This window comes from Enhydra lutris, unplaced genomic scaffold (assembly GCF_002288905.1).
Source record: "Enhydra lutris kenyoni isolate GAN:26980312 unplaced genomic scaffold, ASM228890v2 scaffoldscaffold34, whole genome shotgun sequence".
NCBI lineage: Eukaryota > Metazoa > Chordata > Mammalia > Carnivora > Mustelidae > Enhydra > Enhydra lutris.
Genome location: NW_019154118.1, coordinates 10,824,837 through 10,847,887, shown reverse-complemented (window position 1 = coordinate 10,847,887; position 23,051 = coordinate 10,824,837). Strand labels below are relative to the sequence as shown.

Sequence of the window (23,051 nt, the reverse complement as noted above, 5' to 3'; positions counted from 1 at the left end):
TTTATCTAATTTTATGATGTGGAAATGAAGTTTAAAACCCAGGGGGATTACAGCCCCTAATCCCTTTCATATAGAGGTATTGGAGGGGCCGACAGCGATCCCTTCCGTTAATGCTTGGACGCGGCAAATCTAGAACTGAAAGTTTAAAGATTAAATCGCTTTCTCTTTCTATCTAAGCCCCACTGCGCATTCAAATCGCCTCTTGCGCTGGATCACGAGTTTTCAGTGGGTTCCCGGCAGCCAGCTGCAGGGGTGTGGCTCGCTGCGTCACTAGCTCGCGGCCTCCTCTTTCTCCCTGGCGGGGTGCGGAACTACAAGGAGCCCAGACTCCTGGATTCCTGAGGAGTCCACCTTCACACGCAGCCCCTGGCCCAGGGAGTACCCCTCTCTTCTTCCAGTTGCCTCGGATTCAACGCTTTGACCTTGGTCAGCTGCTGTGGTCAGTCTTTGCCACCTGTTGCTAGGTGCATTTCTGAAATGCCATCCTGAGGGGCCCAGGACTAATTGTGACCCACTTCAGTTTGTACTCGGAACGGTGGGAGAGGAGCTGCAGAAACGCACGTTTTTCTCAGTGAGGGATTTGTTCTGGGGACGTAAGTCTGGTTTATGTTTTGTTTTTGATTGGTTTTGTTTTGCAGGAGATCGCTCTCCGCTCTCTCTCCACCTGGAAGTCACCCTTGGTGAATATCGCCAAGCCTTGGAGCTTTGCTTGCCTGACGCTATTTCACCTGTTGCTCCCCTATGTCCTGGGTCCTTCTCTTGTTTTAAGCTTCCTCCTGATGTTATTAGAAATTCTTCCCTCCCCCAGCGGCAGCCTGTCCCCCCAGAGAGCTTACCCCAGTCAAGTGTCTGAATGAGAACCCTTTTCCTGAGGATTCTCTTCTCCCTACAGCTGCCTCTGCCCTCTGTGTTTCTATCAAACACGGACCATTTAGCTACACTCAGTTTTTATCCAGTTCTATAAGATAACAAACACCAAACCGAAAGCCTGATGTATTTGGTGCTGGTTTGTGGAGATGGGACACAGTCTACAAGAAGCACCATCGCTATGAGACAGATGAGTCACAGGGAGTTGCTCTGGATGGGGGTAGGGTGTGAGGTTTTAAACAGTGATTGGGATGAGCATAAAGGGTCTAGAAGTATATCTGCCAAAAGCTTTAGGATCCGTGAGGGGGGTGTTGTTCTAGGAAGGAAAGTTGCCTTTCTCAAGAACCTACATGTTTTTCTGGACTATGGACTGTGGGTTCCTGAATGAAGTTTGGACTTCCCCAGGACTCATCTGCCCTGGGACTCTGGATAAACACATCAGTTTCACTTTCCTTCAGCATTCCCTGGGCACCGGGCAATTCTTTTTTTTTTTTTTTTTTTTTTTTTTAAGATTTTTTTTATTTATTTGACAGAGAGATCACAAGCAGGCAGAGAGGCAGGCAGAGAGAGAGGAGGAAGCAGGCTCCCTGCTGAGCAGAGAGCCCGATGCGGGGCTTGATCCCAGGACTCCGAGATCATGACCTGAGCCGAAGGCAGCGGCTTTAACCCACTGAGCCACCCAGGCGCCCCGTGGGCAATTCTATTTTAGTTCCTTAAGTTGTATTTTCAGTGAAAAGTCCCCTAACTGGTACTGGAAATTGCAGGTTGTGTCACCCTTGACAGAGCAGGGAGAGGCAACGTCACAAGTGATTCTGTTCAGAGTGGTTGGAGGGCAGCTTCTAGGGCTACTAGGGCCAATGATTAGTGCAAGACCTACCTGCTTATTCTCCGGGTTAAAGAATCATAGTGTAAATCATAATATAGGTATGTAAATTTATCTCCTTTTTACCATATCACATGAAGTGGTGGTCTAAGATTATAATAAAATTCGGAAGATACGGTTAGGACAGCATGATTTAAAACAGAGGATGTGTTGCATACATGATATTTATATATGTATATCAGAATACCTTGGACAGAGGAAACAAACAGTGGTTTCAGTTGTGAGCCCCCCCAAAAAAGTCACAAGCTAAGTGATCTAAGTTGCAGGGGACCATTTTGGATCAAGCAGTTCCTTATGAAGCAGGTCTCTGGGTAGCATGATGCAAAGTTAACAGCCAAGGTCTGTTTAACAACTGTAATAATTATAACAGGAGCAACACTAGTCTATTATCATTGATTAAATGCTTCCCATAGACCAGGCACTCTTCTAGGGATTTCCCATATATAAATTTACATATGCATATATGAGAAATAGGTATATGGTTTTCATTTTAGAAGGAGAACACTGAGTTTCACAGGGGTTAAGTTCCTTATACCCATATACCTAAGGAATGGTATATTACATATACTTGGGGAAAAGTGGAACTGGTATTTGACCAGCCTCAGGGTGTTTCAGAGACTTCCTGTGTAGTAGGGACTTTATGACTCTTACAGCTTCCCCATCTGGGTCTGGCATTTAGAAGGAGCCCTCCCATTGGCTTCTTTGTCCCCTTCTTTATAGCTTCTTTCTCCTTCCAGCTCCATCATTAGTCCTCTGAATGTATTCTTATGCCAGAGAGTAGCACGTAAAGTCTGGTATTTGAATAGATACCCCCAACATATTACTGTATTCATGATCTATCTTTTTCACAGTAGTCCTGCGTCACCATGGTGCTCCAGGGTGGCCTATTAACCCGCAGAGAGGAACCAGGTAAGCCTGATTCATGACCCTTACTTGCCACTATATCTTTGGCATCTGGCTCCATGCCTGGCAGACAGGAGGCCTTCTACTAAAGTTTGTTCACCTCTTGAACTCTGGTCTATCTCCAGTACCCCTGAAGAGCATCTCTGTTACCTTGTCCATTCGTGAGTTTGTGGCTGGTGTGTCTGCTACCTTGAACTATAAGAATGAGGAGGAAGTTCCTTTGGAGACCTTCTTTGTGTTCCCCATGGATGATGACTCAGCTGTCTACAGCTTTGAGGCCGAGATGGATGGGGAGAAAATTAAAGCAGAATTAAAGGAGAAGGCAAAGGTACTAGGGATAAGTAGATTATCTCCTCCCTTCTTATTTCCTTAATGCATACTCTTAGAATCTCTACGAATGCACCTTCACAAAAAGTGCTGATATGGAATGCTTTCTTCTACTCCCCTCTGGCTGCTGTTTTCCTAAAATCACCTTGGGGAGTGAGTGGTGGGAATCAATCAGAGGCATTTAAAGTACAGCTGTGAGCTTCGCAGGCCTTCTCCATCGCCTCTATTTCTCTGTTCTTAGGCCCACAGCATCTATGAGAGTGCCATCAGCAACCGCCGGCAAGCTTTCCTACTGGAGGAGGACAAGTACTCCAAGGACGTCTTCTGTTGCAGTGTGGGGAACCTGAACCCAGGGTCGAGTGTAGCGCTCACCCTGAAGTATGTGCAGGAGCTCCCCTTGGAAGCAGATGGAGCCCTGCGCTACGTGCTCCCAGCTGTCTTGAATCCTCGATACCGTGGCTCTGGTGAGTCTCTTTTCAAATCCTGGCAGTGGGTGGTATTATTTGGAAGTCCCCTCAAGGTTGTAGGGGTGCTAAGAAGTGTGGGAAGGAGAAACAGAACTAAGGTCACTTTTTGTAGGATCATTTGAGGACAGTTGCCTTGATATGAAGACTCCTGTAGTTCCTTTGGAGGACTTGCCGTATACACTCAGCATGGTTGCCACCATCAGTTCCCAGCATGGCATTGAGAGGGTCCAGTCCAACTGCCCCTTCAGTCCTACCAAGTACCTTGGAGAAGATAAGACTTCTGCCCAGGTAATTCATAAGAAAGCGCTGTTATTGGCAGCACCCCTGTTCTTTGGGTTCCGATCTTGTTCCAGAATGGTCCTTACTTTCCTTATTAACTAGAGGGACTCCCACTTTCTTCCTTTTTAATCCCCATTTCTTCTCCAGTGCCTTCTCCCCATTCTTGTCCCTGCTCCTGACCACACTCCCTCGTGGAGGAAGTAGCTCTCAGCCCTGACCTCAGCCGCACACAGCAAGCAGTGATAGTTCTAACATGGATCTTTTCCTTGTTCTCAACTCAGGTTTCCTTGGCTGATGGACACAAATTCGATCGAGATGTGGAACTCCTGATTTACTACAGTGAGGTGCATACCCCCACTGTAGCTGTGGAGATGGGCCAACCTAGAGACAACTCAGGTATTCTCTTCCTTCCTTTGTATGATGACCTAAAGGGGAACTCCTGTCTTAGAATTAGCCTCAAATTACCCTCACTTTTCTTTCCTCCTATCCAGTAGTGGGTAAAACATTCAAATAGCTTACATTATAGTGTGCAAAAATGGTCAGATACAATGAGTATCCATCTACGTGGTTGTGTCTCCTAGGCAGATTAAGATGATCAGTAGATAACTAGATCAAGGACATGGACACATAATTCACAAGAGGAAATACAACTAGTTTACAAACATAAATGACAATGATCAGTCTCTACAAGTGCAAATTAAAATAAAATAAAAACAACTGGAAGTTTGTATCTCTTAATCCCTTTTATTGATTTCTATTCTATCCTGTCCCATTATCTATTATCTATTTTACTAAGAGGTATACACTTCCAGTTGCAAAATAAGTAAGTCACAGAGATGAAGAGGAGAGCACAGGGAATAGAATCAGTAAGATTGTAATAATGTTGTTTGGTGGTAGATGGGGACTATACTTATTGCAGTAAGTGCTGAGTAATGTATAGAGTTGTTAAATCATTATGTTGTATACCAGAAATTAACATGACACTATGTTAATTATACTTCAGTAAAAAAGTAAATATTCATTTGTAGGAAAAAAACGAAATAAAAATAATGATGTGGCATTTTCCCTTTTCAAACTATCGAAGATTTCCAAATACCCCATCGTTCATCTCCAGACAGTTTTCATCTTGCCCTGGTATCTTAATTCCTAAGACTAAGTTTTAGTCTGTTAACAAATTTAGTTTCTTAATTTCTTGTGTTTTCTAAATTTTCCTGTCTATATGTGTACTTTTCCTTATGATTATAACTGGTATCATGCATGTTAGTCTGTTGCTCTCTTGGGGCCTTCCCGGGAAGCCATGCCCCTGAATTGCAGGGACCGTGAAGCCTGACTAGAAAGATACTGCCACTTCTGAAGCATTTTCCACCTTGGTTGAATGGAAGGATGTTTAGGAACAGTCATAGTCAAAGTGCTATAGCTTAGGTTAGGTTCTTTCTTCTGTAACTACAACCACTGTGAAGATAGTTTCCTGTAGTTGGTCCTCCATTTGGCTAGGGCTGCTGAGAACTCCTTAGTTTGTCCTCACTTGTTCAACCACTTTTCCTCCAGGCAAACTGTCCATGCTAAAGCCCTTAGAGGGGCTCCCAGCTTCAACCAGGTCTGCTCTAGCTCCTCTTCCATGAGGCTCCACGCTCGCTCTGTACGTTAGTTGATTCCTTTTGTATTGGTTCTGTCCTTTCCCTTTGGTGGGTTCCCCCTTGGGTGTCCAGGAAATATTCCCACAGTACTGGGAGTCTGGTCTTCAGTCAGCATTATTTTAATGTACCACAGAAAGTTTAATATTGCTGAATCTTAAAAGATATGAATTGAGATCTTAGTTCCTTTCCTTCCAAGCAGTTCCCTTGGCCCCTATGTGGAATTCCCCATCTTTTCCTATGGTGGGCTCTGCAGGCCAGAGGGGGACATTAGGAGCAGCCTTTATGATCTTGTGAATCCCTCCTAGCAGGGCCACTCAGGTCTGGCCTTCTAGATCATCTGTCTGGTCAAGATAACTTGTTGTTTCCATCCATATAAAGAAGCAAACGACAGCTGGCATCTTGGCTCACTAAAACCATCGAGAGTTCTGCCAAATGAAGCATACCGCTACATGATGAAAATACAAAATTTATATTTTTTAAACTCAAAATGTACTTAACCATATTAAAAACATGATTTTCAAAAAACTATATAATTTAACAAAAAATGTATAAAAAACTTTCTAAAATTATTATGAAGAGTTTAACCAGAGTTAAACCCTATGTTGAGTTCCTTAAATGTATGATATCACTTAACCCTTAAAATAATCTTGACTCAGGTGTTACTGCTTGGATTCTTCAGATGGAGAAACTGAGGCTAGCAAGTTGAGGAGGTAGGGCTGGAAATATCTTACTTAAAAATGAGGAAGCGGAAACTCATGTAGGTGGAAATAACTTGAGCCATGCCAAAGGAATTATAGTAGAAATACCTAGGTGGTCCATACTGTGTATCTGGTATTGTTCTAAACACATTAGGTATATATTTCATTGTAATGGATAAAACCTTTGTGATTTACCAGTCTAGCGCCAATCCCACTACAATCAGCAGTCTCTCAAAATGGAAAGAAACTTACCTTGCCTATTAAAAAAAATCTTCTCTTCCACCATGCATCTAGAGATCTGGATTTTTTAGAAGTTATCCTTGAACCAGCGTTTAAGTACGTGTTTGCTGAGCTGTACCCATTTTATTTGGAAGCCACTTTGGTCATTGGGGTATCCCAGGGTTAAGAGATGAAACTGAGCCACGTCCTGTAGGTGTACTGAATCCCAAGGCTACTAAGAATTTAAATGCATCATCCCGGAATCACTTTATAATGATAGGATATTGGAATTCCATTCTTTGTCAACTTATATATTTTCTGAACTGTAAAACAAGTGGATATAACTCAGCCCTTCTCATTTTCATTTCTATCTCAATACTAACATTTCAGTTCCTGCATCAGTTTTCACTTGTTCCTCAAAATAAAATCAGAGCTTTGACAACTTGGTAACAAAGGCCAGGCTCCCATAGGTTTCCTCCATAGCATTGTTTGGGTGATGCTATTAGTTCTGGAGATGTTTCATACCCAAAGCAGATAGACCTTCCTTGGTGTGTATGACGCTATACTCTCAGCTCTTGCAAACTGTCAATATAAGAACTGCTTATGAGCATCATGTTTTCAAAAGTGTAATTATAGACTTAAACAAGGACCCACATGATAAATTTCCCATTGATTTGATTTGAAAGGAAGGTGTCTCTGCAAATAAATCAGCTCGATTCTTCTGGCAAATGCTGGAACATTTTAACTTCATGATTTCACTTATCTACCTAGCTGCTAGGAAACCAGCATCCAATTCTATATTTTAATTATTGCTTATGCTTGGTAACCTCTACCTTCTTTTTTCTCTTTCATGTCTTTTCTGCTTCTGTATCTTTTGTGTTTATAACTCACCTCAGACCTTTTGCCAACAGACACAGAATGAAGATCAAACAGTGTTTTAGGTTTGGGTTTTCTCAGCTCCCTATATAAATAACACACTACAATCGATTCTTGAGGTCTTTACTATTCTTGAATTCCTTTTCATGCTACAATATCTTTGTAGATGGTTTCATGAAAGATCCGTCTGCGATGGTGTGTTTCTACCCAAATATCCCAGAAACTCAGTCACCAGTTATCTCTGGAGAATTCATCTTCCTCATGGACCGCTCAGGAAGTATGCAGTCCCCCATAAGTAAACAGGATAACTCTCAGCTGCGCATAGAGGCAGCCAAGGTAAAACTAGTTCCTTTCTCTTTCTGGTAATATGCACAAATGGGGATGAATCTTGGGTTAAATTAGGGTCCATCTGGAACTTTGGGTGTGTTCCCCATCTGAGCTCTGTCTAACATGATCACTCTGAGGCTAGCCTTGGAATATAGGGGCTTGGACTCATGAAGTGGGTGAAGGTCCACCCCGTCAAGAGTTCGACTGGCAGCGTCCATGTGTCTGAGAAGATTCTCTCGCGCTGTCTCCCTGTACTCTCTTCCTTCAGGAAACACTGATTTTGCTGCTGAAGAGTTTGCCTATGGGCTGTTACTTCAATATCTATGGATTCGGAAGTTCCTATGAGGCATTCTTTCCGTAAGTTTCTAGAAAGCTCATTGAGGGTCCAATAATATACTTTAAAGGAAGGACTAGATTGTTGAAGGGGGTTACTGCACAGATGACTTTGGCTTTGGGTATTTCAGGTGAGGGTGTTTACGGTGGGGACATCTCAGTTCCGGGACTCGGTGCTGCATGATACTGAAGAGCGTGATGTCACTGGGCATGTTTGTTTTTTTCTCAGGAATAGTGTGAAATACACTCAGCAGACCATGGAGGAGGCACTGAGGAGAGTTAAACTTATGCAGGCTAACCTGGGGGGCACAGAAATCTTGACACCACTCCAAATCATTTACGGGCAACCTCCCGTTGAGGGCCACCCCCTTCAGGTAGGAACTGGAAGAGACAAAGGGAATGAAAAATCTCTGTTCAAGAATCCATACCCCTGAACTTTGTTGTAGCATTGGTAAAATACGATATGTAATTTGGAGTCTTCTGTCATACAGTAAAGAGAAGAAGACAAGAGGCATGTAATAGAATTCCTCTTCCTTGGCTCCGTGCTGTGGGCTTTCGGTGATGGAAGTCCTTTTGTAGAGTGCCACAGAAGCCTTAGATGAGACGAGAAGGGGGAGGTGAGGAAAACCCCAGGTGCCCAACAAACCTTGTGAGGACGTGGTGCAAGGGACCATGGAAAATTAGGGACCTTGTGCCAGTCTGAGGAGGCATCAGTCTCTGCAACGAAATGGTCGATTTTTTCCAAGGGCGAATTCTGGTATCTTAAAAATGATCTTCACAGAGATTTCATGAATGTCTTCTTTCCTTCGACAGCTTTTTGTCTTCACAGATGGAGAAGTTGCTGACACGTTTAATATAATTAATGAAGTCAAGAGGAACAGGCTGAGGCACAGGTAGGAAGAGAATGTGATTTCTGGGTGACTGACCCAGCTTAGTCTAACCTACGTGATACCAGTGTTGACATTCCTTTTAGAAGATAGACTAATTCAAGAATTTTAGTTTTACCAGCTGACAAGTTTTTTCTATATCATTTCCCCCTCTCTACTTAAAGATAAAAGTAATTTTCCAAATAACATCAGTAACACCACAAAGTCATTGTTCTTTAGTCTTTCTAAACCACAATGGAAACAAAAATTGAATAGCAAGACAGTTTATTTAAACTATAAATATTTTTATCAAAGTAAAACATACACAAAGGTTCACAAATCATAAGTATACAGCTGATCACTGTATCACTGTGATCACTACTAACTTCATTCTCTCCAAAGGAAATCGCTTTTCTAACTTATAACACTGTGGATTATTTTTGCTTTTTTTTTAAATTAATTTGCTTGTTTTTAATTACAAATAAATGGGTTATGCAATATGTTTTTGTTTCTATGTATCTTCTTTCCCTCAGCAGTATGTTGATATTCATACATATTTTGCATTAAGCTGTGGTTAATATTTATTGGTGTATAGTTTTCCATAAGGTGATTATGCCACAATTTATTTATTGATTCTACTGCAGATAGACTTTGGTTTAGCTGCTAAAAATAATTCTTCTGTCACTATCCTAGCATTCTTATATATGTATTTTTTTGCACATACACACATATGCATGTACACATACTGATTTCATATATATGTGTATGTATATACATATACACACAAAATTTTTTTGAGTTGACATAGTTGTAGAATTTATTGGGAATGCCAAATAGTTTTCCAAGTTATTGTACTAATTTAATTCATACCAGCATTGTATGAGGGTTCTAGTTGCCCAGCTTCCTATCCAAAATTTGGCATTGTCTTTGTAAATCTTAACTAATTTTATAGGTGTAAAGTGGTATCTCATTATGGTTTTAATTTGCGTTTTCCTGGTAACTAATGAAGTTGAGTGTCTTTTCATATTTATTAACCAGTTGGATGTCCTGTTTTTTGATGTACCTTCAAGTCTCTCCTATTTTTTTACTGTTCGACTTTCTTCTTTTACTGATCTCTAGCTCTGTCTGTGGTCAAGACATAAGAGCTTCATTAGTATGTTCTGGAATTATATTTTTTCCTATTCTATAGCTATCCTTTTCACTCTCAGGATGATATTTATTGATTAATAGTTGTTCTTCACTTTAGTATAATTTAATTTTTTAGTCTTTACCTTTACAGTTAATGTTTTCTATGTCTTGTTAAAAAGTCTTTCCCTACCCAAGGTAATGAAGCTACTTTTGTTCATTATTTTCTAGAAGTTTTACTATTTTTTTCTCTTATAGTTAGATCTGTAATTTGCCTGGATTTTATTTTTATGCATTGTGGAAGGTAGGGGCCAGTTTTCATTATCTCTTTATGTGGATATCAAATTGACCTTGTACCATTTATTGATAAGTTTGTTCTTTGCTCCCCGATATACAGTGTCATTTCATCACAAATAAGCATCTACACATGTATTGATTATTTCTGGATCGTTTGTTCCATTCCATTAGTCTATTTATCTAGACATGTGCTAGAACAATACCAGGTAAATTTTTGTAGCTTTTTGATAAATTTTGATTCCCAGTAGAGTAAGTACTCAACTTTGTTTTTTTTCTTCGAGATTATCTCAGCTATTCATGACTCTTGATATTTGTATTTTAGAATTAGCTTGTCAATTTTTACCTAAAAAGTAGACTGTTGAGATATTAATTAGAACTGTCTTGACCTTAGGGGTGCCTGGCTGTCTCAGTCAGTAGAACATGTGGCTCTTGATCTTGGGGTTATGAGTTTGAGCCCCAAGTTGAACATAGATGTTATTTCAAAAAAGAGAATTGCATTGATTTTATAGGTCAGTTTTGGAAGAATTTAGTATTTACCAAATTGAGTATTTTAATCTATATATGGTATGCCCATCTATTTATTTAGGTCTTTCTTGATTCTTCTAGATATGTGCTTCCAATATTTTATTTAAGAAATTTAAACTATGGCGAAGTTGCAAGAATAGAACAATATACTCTTTCACCAGATGTCAACATTTTCCCCCATTTGCTTCACCTTTTTTTTTCTCTGAAACATTTGAGAGCAAGCCAGTGATACTGTAATTCTTCATATGCAAATAATAATGCACTCACCTTCAAAGAATAAGGGCATCCTGATAAATAACCACAATAAAACTACTAAATGGAGGGTATTTAATGTTGAGATGATACTGTTATCTAAATATAGGCCATATTTGCCAGGTTTTCTTTTTTATAAGAAATTTTTCAAAAAGATTTACTTCTTTACTTTAGAGAGAGAGAGTGCGCGAGAGAGTGTATGAGTGGGGGGAGGGGCAGAAGGAGAGGGAGAAGGAGAAAACCAGACTCCCTGTTGAGCGTGGAATCTGACCTGGGCTCAATCTCAAGACCCTGAGGTCATGACCTGAGCCAAAATCAATAGCTGGATGTTTAATGGACTGAGCCACCTAGGTGCCCCAAGAAATTTTCTAATAATGTCCTTTATAGATTTTTTTCTTTGCTTTTGTTCCAAGAGGAAATCCAAGACCAAGTATTTTCATTGTTATTTTTTTTAATCTTCTTTACTCTAGGAGAGATCCTCAACTTTTCATTATCTTTCATGACACTGGTATTTTGAAAGAGTACTAGTTACTTATTTTTGTAGAATCTCAATTTATGTTTAGTTGACTATTTAAATTCACGTTTAGGGTAATATTAAATATTTCTTGAAGAAATATTCCAAAAGTAATGTTGGGTCTGGTGATAAGTTTGACCACATCGCTAGACGTGGTATCTGACAGGTAACTTTGCTATTTTGTCAACATTCTGTTCTTAACAAATATTAGTAGATCCAGCATTCATTGATGATTATTGTCCAGATGTTCTGTCAGTGGTTACAAAGAGTGATTTTTAAATTCTGTCAACTTTTCCAGATTAGTTGGCATCCTGTCATAAGGAAGAGTTTCTCTTTCCCCTCCCTCTCTCCCTTTCTTTTGTTCTATCAATATATACTTTTGGATTCTTCCACTATTTTTCAATTTTTTTAAGATTTGTTACTTTCATTTTTCATTTAGATTCTCAAAATTCCAGATTTGGCCAGTGGAAGCTGCTTTTCACTTTCTTCTATGTCTTTTTTCATGTGTATCTTTGGTTTTTGAAGATTTCCTTTCATTCTTAAAAAAAGAATTTCAGACTCACCTATACTTTCCCATTCCTGTAGCCAGCTATTTCTACAAGAAGCTTATTTTAGTGAAAATGATAAATAGAAGTCAATATTTGAGTATTAAGTGTAACTCTTCATTACTGAGCTCTTATTGATTATAGGCATTTTTGGCAGACTAAAGCAGTGAATGTTAATCCAAGGTAATGACATAAAATTCTCTTCTTCTATTCCATATTCGTATTTTCTTTCCTCCATGATGAAAAATCTGATTTCCCGTAAAATTAGTAAATATACTCATTTCCTTAATCCAACAATACACACCAAATCTCTCTATAATGTTTTCTAATTCTCTGTGTAGATGTTTTCCTGCCTTTTTTAAATAGATTTCTCCCCTGTGTGATTTTTCTCCTATTTTAAATAGTATTTTTGAAACATTTTATTTGATGGGCATTTATTTCTATGTAGAAATTTATTCTAATGGCTTTTAAAATTTACATTGACTTTTTTATTCAGTGACTTTCTCTTATTTAAATATTAATTCTAATAGTATATTTGTAGATACTTGTAGATTTTCTATGGATAATCATGTTTGCAAATAACACCAGCCTTATTTTTTTCCTTTCCAGTCCTTATACCTTTATTTTTCTTCCCTTCTCTATTGCCCCAGAAAAGAGTTTTAGCACAAACCTGAATAGATGTGGTCATACCTGGCATTCTTATCTTATTTTGGCCTTCAGAGGGGACATGTTCGACACTGCATAAGTAACTGATTTTGGGGCACCTGGGTGACTCATTCGGTTGGCTAAGTGGCTGCCTTAGGCTCCAGTCATGATCCCAGGGTCCTAGGATCAAGCCCTGCATCAGGCTGAGTGCTCAGTGAGGAGCCTGCTTCCCCCCTCCCTCTGCCTGCTGCTCTCCCTGCTTGTGCTCTCTTTCTCACTTTCTCTCTCTTTCTCAAAATAAATAAATAAAATCTTTAAAAAAATAAGTGTGATTGTTGGCTATGAGGTTTTTGTTTTTTATAGATATCCTTTATCAGATTAAGGAAATCTTACTTCTGTTTTCAGAGTTACCAGGTTAAGGAAATTTCATTTCTGTTTTGAGAGTTCTTTGCTCCTTTTTTTTTTTTTTAACAAAAATAATGAGTGACTGTGGATTTACATCAAATGCATTTTATGTATCTATTGAGATAAGTGTATGATTTTATCCTTTTTTCTTTTAATGGGTGAATTATAATGACAAGTATTAGACCAACCTTGCCTTTCTGAAATAAACCCAAATTTGTTGTGATCTGTTAACCTTTTCTATGTATTTTTGGATTCAGTTGGCAAATACCTGCTTAGGATTTTTAAATCTATTTTTGTGAGAAATATCAACTTGAACTTTCTTTTCTTATAACATTCTTGTCAGGTTTTGAAATCAGTGTTATGCTGTCATAATAAAATGAGTTGAAAAGAGTTGTCTATTTTTCTGTTATCGTAAAGATTTTCTTTATTAAATGTTCTAGTTTACCTTTTAGTAAAGAAGTTGATGGGAGACGTTTTTGTGGGAAAGTTTTAAAATTTCTTTCATGGAAATGAACTATTCAAACTTCTTTGTCTTTTTTGGGCATTTGTATATTTTATCTAAATTTTCAAATTCAGATTTTCAAATTTTATCTAAAATTTCAAATTTTCAAATTTCTTTGCATAAAATTTTCTTATGCTGTATTGCCTTATGCTGTTGTGACATTTTGTAGAATCTGTAATATATTACCTTTTCATTCCTGATGTTGGTTATTTGTGTCCTCTGTTTTTTTTCCTTGTCCTAAATTCTTGTCAATTTTAATAATCCTTCCAGAGCATCAGCGCTTTTGAGGTTTTTTAATCCTGTCTATTATATGGTAACTTTTTATATCATAATGCTTGCCCCCATATTTATTATTTCATATATTCATTTCCTCATATATATATTCATTTCCCTTTCAATTCTTTGGGTTTATTGGCTGTTCTCTTTCTAACACCTGGAGATGGACGCTTAGGTAGTTGATTTCGAGACTGCTTTTTCTTTTCTTTTCTTTTCTTTTCTTTTTTTTTAAAAGATTTTATTTATTTGACAGAGAGAGAGAGAGATCACAAATAGGCAGAGAGGCTGACAGAGGGGGGAAGCAGGCTCCCTACTGAACAGAGAGCCCTGCTTTTTCTTTTCTAATATATGAATTTATATCCCTAGATTTAAGCGTATCTACATCTGAATCTTCAGTCTGGATCTGTCACTTTCCATTGACATCCGTTTAAGAAGATTTTTCTAATTAACTATTACAATTTTCTAAAGCCTATGTTGTTCAGCGGTCCAGTGTATAATTTCCCAATATTTGGGGATTTTTCTATTCCTTCATTAGTTGTCAGATATTTTATGTGAAAAGTTGTAGAAATTCTTTGAGCCTCTAGGTGATGTTATCTTCCCTCTGCAAGGATGTATTCTTTGCTTCTGATGGGTTGCTAGACTAGAAGCAGATAATCAGGATCCAGTTAGAGTCAAGGAAGCTTCAGTCATTTGATGGCTGGTTCATTTCAGATTCACCTCTGCGTCTGGGCTGTAGTTCTACAGGGTTTATTATTAAAACACCTGGGGTGTCTATAAGGGCACCTTCTCTTTGGAAAGTCCAAGTCTGAAACCGCTTGGCTTTTCAGGCCTTGAGCCATCCATTTTGTACTTGGCACTAGCTTTAAGGGATCATGGGATACCAGATGCCAGGCTCATTTCTCTTACCTCCCTCCTATGCCATGTCATGGCCCATAGATTCCTGTTGTCTTGGTAACCATTTGATGTTTTCAAAAAGATTATTAAGAATATTGTATACAGCTTTTCCAGTTCTCTACTGGCTGAAACAGCTTTGGCATTACTGTGAGCAGAATGTCCTATGGCATTCTACTTCAAGTCAAAAATCACATATTTAAGTTCCACTTGTGCTGCTTGCTGGCTGTTTGGATAAATCAGCTAAACTCCCTAAGTCTTAGTTTCCCCATTTGAAAATGGGCATAATAGCAGTACTTACCTTATGAGTTTACTCTGAGGGTTCAAAGGGTATGCCTAAGTAAAGCATTGGGAACTGTGCTTGACACAAAATATGTGATATGTAAATTTTTGCCATTGTTATATTTCTTCTTCTTATCACCCACAAGAAGCACGTAAGTTCTAAGCATATTGTTAGCCATCAATAAATATTGCTTGGCTTTAGTTTTATACATAAGACACTTAACATACACATAAATGCCCTTTGTAAGCCATAAGGAATATACGCTTCAGTTGCAAGATTGGGTGGGAAATTTGAAGGTGATAATATCAAGATGCTGGCAGGCTGTGGTCTCTAGGGAGCACGTTCAAAGGTAGGTTACGATAATTAGAAGTTCAGTTCGTAGCCCTATAAGTTTAGAATATTAATCCTGATGATGATGTCATTAGAGTTGGGGATGATGACTCATACTAACCTAATTCAAAAGAGACTGATACATAACCCAAAAATTCCAGTGTATTAATTTACAATGAGAAATCTTGTTATGCCTTCTAAAAATGTTTCTATTGCTATTACCAACACATTCTGTTTATAGACAGTTGTATTTATTTGGGAAGCCAAATTGTGATTAAAAAGCTTGGTGCACGTGGATTATGGCAGGGAGAGAACTCTCCAGTTAGAACTCTTTGGTCTCCTGAAATATAGAATATGCTCAACATTTTGTAGCCCTTATGCTTTTGGTCAAGGAAGTAGACTATCTCTTTAGGTATTCCTGACTCTATGTATTAATTTTATAATTTCACTCCTTAGTGCCGGTCTCTAAGCTCTTACCCTTGTATAATTGCAGATGTTTCTCCTTTGGAATTGGAGAAGGAGCCTCTACCAGCCTAATAAAAGGCATTGCCCGAGTGGCAGGTGGCACTTCAGAATTTATCACAGGCAAGGACAGGATGCAGTCCAAGGTGAGGGACAGGCCTTGTGTCATAGCGGGTGATTCAGAGGGAGTGTGGAGCAGGGGCCGGGAGACATTGTCATAAGGGCAGAAGCAACAGTTTGGCACCAGGAATCATATTTTTATATCCATAGTGCCTTGGGCTATAATACATAGTGGGGCTACTTTGGGCTTTGTGTAAAAAGGGCACACGGTAGTTTCTGGAGGAATGGCATCTGGGTTGACTAGTTGGAAGCTCAGAGACAAGATGCTGGAAGAGGTCAGAGCTTTGTGTTTAAGACCAGAAATAGAGAAACAGAATTTTGACCATCATGTTTGAGATTCTAGATGTGCGCTTGAGGAACTCTTTTGGTTGGCCATATCCTATCCTCCATGCACACGAGACAAAGAAAATGAGGAGGAGCAATTGTAGTATGTCTGGTAGATGGGTAGAGGTGGTACATTGATTCTCCATTTGATTCGTATACACAAGGGAAGGCATCTTCTAGCTCTGCGTATACTTGTAAGTTCCTCTTTCTTGGGTGGTATTATCCTTTGCCTTATCCTTCATTACCACGTCCTAGTAGAGTATTCAGGAATAGACTTAGCATATACCGTGTTGCCTAGAATCTGGTGCATAATAAATATTCAGCTAACAGTGGTCATTATTGCTAATATTCTTTTGTGCTTATTCTGTTCTCTTTCCTCCACCAGGCTCTTAGGGCCCTGAAATACGCTCTACAGCCTGCAGTAGAGGATGTTTCTGTGACCTGGGAATTGCCTGCTAAATTGTCTGCTAAAATGCTTTCGCCAGAACAGACTGTCCTCTATAAGGGCCAGAGGTTAATTGTCTATGCCCTTTTGAGCGGGACTATGCCTGTGAGTTCCTATTCTTGTGTGTTCTTCTCAGAGTAGCTACTTCCCTAAACTCTGCTCTGGACAATTTTCTTAAAACTGGTGAGTCTCATCAAGAGATCACAGTACTTGCCAGGTGGAGCCAGCCTACCCCCTGCTTCATAATTTCAGGTTTCTGATTCTCTGAGCTGCCTGGTTCCTAGTCAGACATTTTAATGCATTGCGTTGGGGAGTGGCCTCAGTTGTGACCTTTCTCTTGGTGACCTCTCTCTTCCATCATGTCTACTTGTCTCTACTTTGTAGCCAGCAGAGGCAACAGGAGAAGTCTACCTCAAGTATACATTCCAGGGCAAGAGTTTCGACAATAGGGTGACATTTTCTCTACAGCCCAAGCCTGATGACAAGTGAGAATTCAGTTTTGCTTTGCTACTTTCTCTCTCTCTCCCTCCCTTCTTTCCTTCCCCCTCCCTCCTTTCTTTTTTCTTTCTTTCTTTCATCTCTGCCATCATTGAGAAGGTTGGTTTCTTTTTTTTAATTTGGGGGGCTCAGTTGTGTCCCTACAATCACAATCACTTCACCTTTCTAACCCATTCAAGTCTTATCTCTCCCTTTATCTGCCTTTTTCCTCTCTCTGCCAATGCTAACTTCTGAGGGCCCTGAGTAACTGGCACATGAGTGCGCTTCCCTAAATCACGGGAGTGTTTCTCTTTCAGCTTCACCATTCATCGCCTTGCTGCCAAGTCCTTTCTCCACGCCAAGGACATGGGCTTCAGGGATACTCCAGCTAATGATAAAAAAGATGTGCTGAAAATCAGCATTGATTGTGGAGTCATTAGCTCCCAGACAGCCTTCGTTGCCGTCAGTGAGAATTCCAACAAGCCAGTTCAGGGGCCTCTGGTCTGTAGGGACATTCCAAGGCCAGTTCTTTTGGGTGCAGCTTCAGTGATGCCACAACACTGTCCACGTGGTGAGTTTTACCTCCTTGGAACACATGTCAATTAAGGGGCCCTGAGTATCTAAGCACATCATTTGAAGTGAAAGCCTGGGATGCTGAATTTTTCCCCTGTCCCTCCAATCTAGGATTTCTTGCTGGTGCGGTGCCTTTCTAGAAAACTAGAAAATATGCCATAGGCAAGGATATTTTAAATAATCCCAGAGTGGGGGAAAAAAAAAAGGACAGTTGAAACAGAAAGTGCACATAAACATCGAGTACTCAAACTGTCTAAATCTGAAGCTGATCTTATTGATAATTCGATGGCTAGTGATTACACAGATGGCTGATGGTAGTGATCTAGGAGTGTTAGGGAATCGGTGTCCCAGGTCAAAGCCAAGCATGCTTGAGTATAGATAGGAGGGGCTTGAAGGTTAGCATCAGGTGGAAAAATGCACTAGGCGGGATTCTGTGGCCGGAGGGAAAAGTGTTATGTGAGTTGTAGAGGCAGGCTTCAAGGCGAGCCCAGAGTTTCGTTGAGAAAACTGTGTATAATGGTATCATTTATTTAAACTAGAGTAACAAAAGTACAGGAGCAAGCTTAGAAGGTAGCATGTTGAATTATTTTTGAGCATTTTGAACTTGAGATCCCTATGGAATGTGCACATGAAGATGTCCAGTAGAAAAACCAATAGATGGGTTTGGTGTTCAGAGGAGAGCTTAGGAATAAGGATACACATCTGGCAATATTTAACATCTGAGTCATAAAATCAGGAGAATAGATGAGATTCATGGGGCAGGTATAGAGTGAGATGGAAGGGGGATGAGACTGAAACACTGAAGAAAACCCAGCATCTAGGGATGGGTAGCAGAGCGTTCCCCAAACCATAACAAAAAGGAATGAAGTAGGAAGAAAAGAAATGAGTGCATATTCAGAATAAAGGAAACTATGATTTAACAAAGGAAGTTATCAAAGTATCAACTCCTGCAGAGATTGAAAGGGGATGATGGGTTTGCTATTCAAGAAGTTCTTGGTAATGTGAACAAGAGCGATTTCATTGGCTTAGATCAGGAAAGAATTCATATTACAGAATGTTAAAGAGAAAGAGAGGTGGGAAATGAATGTATAGAAACTTCTGGTAAACATTGAGCTGAAAAGGGGAATAGAAAGTGGTAAGTATAGAAGCTGTAGAGTTGGAGCGGATTTTTGGTATTTAATGTATCTCTTTAAAATTTCAGAATCAGAGAGATTTGAAGATGCTGTAACACCAGTAGGAGAGTGTCAGCAGAGAGGGCTGACATTTTTGGGGAGGAGAAAGGGGTAGTTAATTGAGATAGGTGTTTGAAGAAGAGAAAAAAATGCCCAGAAAAGATGGTGGCTGAGGCAGACATGGATAGGAGGGCAGGTGTCCTACATTTTCAGGGCCCTTTTCCCGTAGCAGAGAGCAGTAGGGTCTCAGTCTTTATGTCTGTATTGGTGTTTTTCAGCTCCTCCAAGTTTCATGTGCCTCCGTAGTGTATCTCCGGCCACACGGAGTAATCATTACAAGGGTATGTCAAATCAGCAGGATGGCTGCAAACCTTGTGGGCCCATGATTAACAAGGACCTGTGTGCTCTAGGTAAGCATCTTTCCAGGGACTTTTTCTCACCCATGTTTGTCTGTCACCTGTGTAGGACTAGACAAAGCCCATGCTTTTGATCATAGACTAAAGAAGATGTGCATGTCTCTCAAAGAGACCTCTCCTCAGATGGAAGGGGCTTGTTGTGCCACCCAGAGTACCAACTTGGAAGCTCACTGTACAGGTGAGATGGGCCTCAGTTCTCTTCTTGGATCTGCGGTACTGAAGAGCTTATCTTCCATGTTCTACTTCCTTTGGCTTTCTCTAGCTAGGAGGTAATCTGTTTGAAAAGTGTCAGGCAGAGGGTGAGATTTGTCCTGTCTCTGTGTTGGCCAGGGTCAGCCTTGGATTAGTCTACAGTGTAGGACCCCACATCCTAGCCAGTGGAGTCTGGGGTAAGCTCTGGTTAAACGCACCCATGTTGTCATCTCAGCTCATCCAGTTGGCCTGCAGGCCGGGGCCCTCCCCCTGCAGACCTCTGCTGCTGCCCTGTCTGGGTCACCTGCCACATGGATCAGCCTTTTACAAGTTGGGTTTGAAAAGAGATCTTCCTGATGCTGGCTAATGACTTTTTGTCACCAAAGGGTGTTCCTTGGTCATTACCTTGTGTTCCAAACAGCTGGGCTTCTCGTGTACAGGATGGATTGAGTCAAAGGACATTTTATCACCAAGAAGTACCCTTTCTATTAAAATTGGCTTAAAGGCAACTTCTTTCTAGTCTTCAGTTTTTGTAGCCAGAGTCTGTGGTATACAGTTGTTTAATCACTTAAGCGTCTTACTTGCCACTTACCCTCTACTTAGTCATTCTCTTTAGGTTGCTAGTCAAAGAGAGGGCTTCGGGGGCGCCTGGGTGGCTCGGTTGGTTAACTTTCTGCCTTCACCTCAGGTCATGATCCCAGTCTCCTGGGATCGGGTCCCACATCGGGCTCTCTGCTAAGCGGGGAGCCTGCTTCTCCCTCTGCCCCTCCCTCTTGCTCGTGCAGTTTCTCACTCTCTCTCTTGCTCTCAAATAAATAAAATCTTAAAAAAAAAAAGAGAGGGCTTCAAGGTCTCACATGGAGTCAGATCTCTGTCTTCTCAATTACTGTGGTGTTTTAGGTAAACTAAGTTACTTTCCAGAGCCTTAGCTTCCTCAGCTACACAATTACTCACCTCACAGGGTTGTCATGAGAAAATTCTTAATGTTAGTCGCAGAGTAGCTTCTCGCTTTGTGATTGTTCCCTAGACCTTCCTCACTTAGAATATTCTAGCTTTGACCATCGTCTCTTTAGGAATCCTGTTACCAAAGTAGAGATAAAAATTATCCAGGAGTGTTAAGCTTCTGGTTTTTTTGAACTTATTAACAACTACTTCTTGTAGGGAGCCGACAAAGGGCCTTCAAGGTACTTTGAGTTCTTCCTTATGCATGGAGCATTATTGGCTCCAATTTCTAGAGAAGGCTGAAATTCTCATTGGTTACATACTGTTGGATTTTGAGCATTAGCCAAACTGAGATTCAGATGAAGACTGTTGAAATTCAGACCCTTAGATTTTTTTCCCCCAATTAGAATAGAATTGTTTCTCTAGTTATGTTTTTTCTTGCCTGCTAATTTCTCACTTGCTCTAAGTACGTCATCGTATGTGATAGAGACACAGATGTGTAACACCTTCTATGTGGTCTCTAAGTAATTGTCAAACCGACAGGATTAGACACTAGACTACTCTTCGAGGTACATTGCTGATTGCCTTCTTTATATCTGCTTTCTTTTGAAATTTTTTAAAATTAAAATTCCAGATGTATTGGTCTGGAATTTTTTTAATATGTGTCAAGTTTTCAGGCCCATTAAATAGGACTGGATAAAACTAAGCAGCATTATCATTTCCTTGTTGCTAAATTTTTTTTTTTTTTTTAAGATTTTATTTATTTATTTGACAGAGAGAGATCACAAGCAGGCAGAGAGGCAGGCAGAGAGAGAGGAGGAAGCAGGCTCCCTGCTGAGCAGAGAGCCCGATGCGGGGCTCGATCCCAGGACCCTGAGATCATGACCTGAGCCGAAGGCAGCGGCTTAACCCACTGAGCCACCCAGGCGCCCCATCCTTGTTGCTAAATTTTTAAGTGCCGCTCCCCTAGAGTTAGTCTGTCACTGAGGTGGCCTACGATGTCACAGAGAAGACACAGGGGAAGGACTATAACAGGTAGGATCTGGTTCACACTGCACTCTTGCTATAGCCTGTCTCTGAAGTCAGGTCCATCTTTCTCAGGTATGCTAAGGGCTCAGCTTCATAATTTCTCGTCCTCTTTTTTCTTCCCCAAAGTCTTTGGAGAAAATCATCTTGTGCAGCTGATCTCCCTCCAGAATGCAGATGGTTCCTGGTGTCTGGATGAAAATCTGGCTGGGATCCTAGGTAAAAGTTTGGAAGACTTACAGGCTGCAGTCCCTGTCAAGGTAAGATTCAGAGAAGCAAAAGGAGGGCTCATGTTTTTGAGGGTTGGAGTCAGTAAGATTTGGGGTGAATCATGGCTCATCTGAGAAAGGAGGATAAAGGAGGACATAAACTAAGTTAATTTCCAATAAACAGAGGTTGGAGGTTTTTCTTGGTATGTTAGACCAGAAAGAACAGGGAACTAATAACCTGGTTGGTGGGAGTTGATGGATGACAAAGGGAAGGCAAGCATCCTCTTTCACTTTATATTCCCTGCCAATCCTCTAGTATTTTTTGAGCCATTACTCTGTGCCAGAACTGTGGTAAGCACTTAACATCCACTTACTTATTCATTACCATAATTAAATAAGATAAATCCTATTCACGTTGTTGTTTATAGAGAACTATAACAATGGTTCTGAATTTAGCCAGAGTTTACCACAGCCAGTCAGTGGTAGAGCTGGATTCAATACTAGAACTGTCTTCAAGACCCATGTCGCTTCTCTTCAAAATAAAGGATTTGGTCCACAGATTAGCAAAATTTCACTGAAGTCAGGATAGGTGAGGATTAATAGGGATGACCTAGTTTATTTCAAATGTGTTTGAGTATGCTGACGAGGACAGATTACATTCCACAATCTCAAGGTAACTGACCAAATCTTCCAATTGAGAAATTGTTAAATATGGACAGAATGCCAAAAGCCTGAAATACGGGTGTCATTCTGAATTTTTTAAATGTGAAAGGTGGTTAAATAAACCTCAGAAATCCTTTAACTGCCTCACCCACTATAGTATCCACTAGTCTTGTGGCTCTTGAGCACTTGAAATATGGCTAATGCAAATGAGGAGACAAATTCTTTTTTTTAAATTTTTTAAAATTTTTAATAAACATATAATGTATTATTAGCCCCAGGGGTACAGGTCTGTGAATTGCCAGGTTTATACACTTCACAGCATTCACCATAGTGCATACCCTCCTCAATGTCCATAACCCCACCACCCTCTCCCGACACCCCTCCCGCCAGCCCCCTCAGTTTGTTTTGTGAGATTAAGAGTCTCTTATGGTTTGTCTCCCTCCCAATCCCATCTTGTTTCATTTATTCTTTTCCTACCCCCCAAACCCCCACGTTGCATCTCCACTTCCTCATATCAGGGAGATCATATGATAGTTGTCTTTCTCCGATTGACTTATTTCGCTAAGCATAATACCCTCTAGTTCATCCACATTGTCGCAAATGGCAAGATTTCATTTCTTTGATGGCTGCATAGTATTCCATTGTATACATATACCACATCTTCTTTATCCATTCATCTGTGGATGGACATATAGGTTATTTCCATAGTTCGGCTATTGTGGACATTGCTGCTATAAACATTCAGGTGCACATGCCCG

The 23,051-nt window shown here is 40.2% G+C and overlaps 1 protein-coding gene across 4 annotated transcripts in view; it reads left to right on the top strand.

Annotated features, from left to right (window-relative positions):
* The first annotated feature begins 203 nt into the window (after nucleotides 1–203).
* LOC111153937 (von Willebrand factor A domain containing 5A) overlaps nucleotides 204–23,051 on the top strand; it is a 27,041-nt gene continuing 4,193 nt past the window's right edge. Inside the window, exons 1-17 of one of the 4 annotated variants that reach the window (XM_022513269.1) lie at nucleotides 206–593; nucleotides 2,605–2,659; nucleotides 2,779–2,981; nucleotides 3,222–3,444; nucleotides 3,560–3,735; nucleotides 4,008–4,122; nucleotides 7,323–7,492; nucleotides 7,752–7,840; nucleotides 8,046–8,190; nucleotides 8,630–8,709; nucleotides 15,766–15,880; nucleotides 16,564–16,728; nucleotides 17,008–17,108; nucleotides 17,418–17,671; nucleotides 19,124–19,186; nucleotides 19,311–19,439; nucleotides 21,551–21,681. In XM_022513269.1, coding sequence (XP_022368977.1) covers nucleotides 2,617–2,659; nucleotides 2,779–2,981; nucleotides 3,222–3,444; nucleotides 3,560–3,735; nucleotides 4,008–4,122; nucleotides 7,323–7,492; nucleotides 7,752–7,840; nucleotides 8,046–8,190; nucleotides 8,630–8,709; nucleotides 15,766–15,880; nucleotides 16,564–16,728; nucleotides 17,008–17,108; nucleotides 17,418–17,671; nucleotides 19,124–19,186; nucleotides 19,311–19,439; nucleotides 21,551–21,681 — 2,202 coding nt within the window. In that variant the 5' untranslated portion in view covers nucleotides 206–593; nucleotides 2,605–2,616. Of the gene's footprint in view, nucleotides 594–2,601; nucleotides 2,660–2,778; nucleotides 2,982–3,221; nucleotides 3,445–3,559; nucleotides 3,736–4,007; nucleotides 4,123–7,322; nucleotides 7,493–7,751; nucleotides 7,841–8,045; nucleotides 8,191–8,629; nucleotides 8,710–15,765; nucleotides 15,881–16,563; nucleotides 16,729–17,007; nucleotides 17,109–17,417; nucleotides 17,672–19,123; nucleotides 19,256–19,310; nucleotides 19,440–21,550; nucleotides 21,682–23,051 lie in introns of those variants that run through there. The other 3 variants (XM_022513268.1, XM_022513272.1, XM_022513270.1) reach the window with 3 other exon arrangements.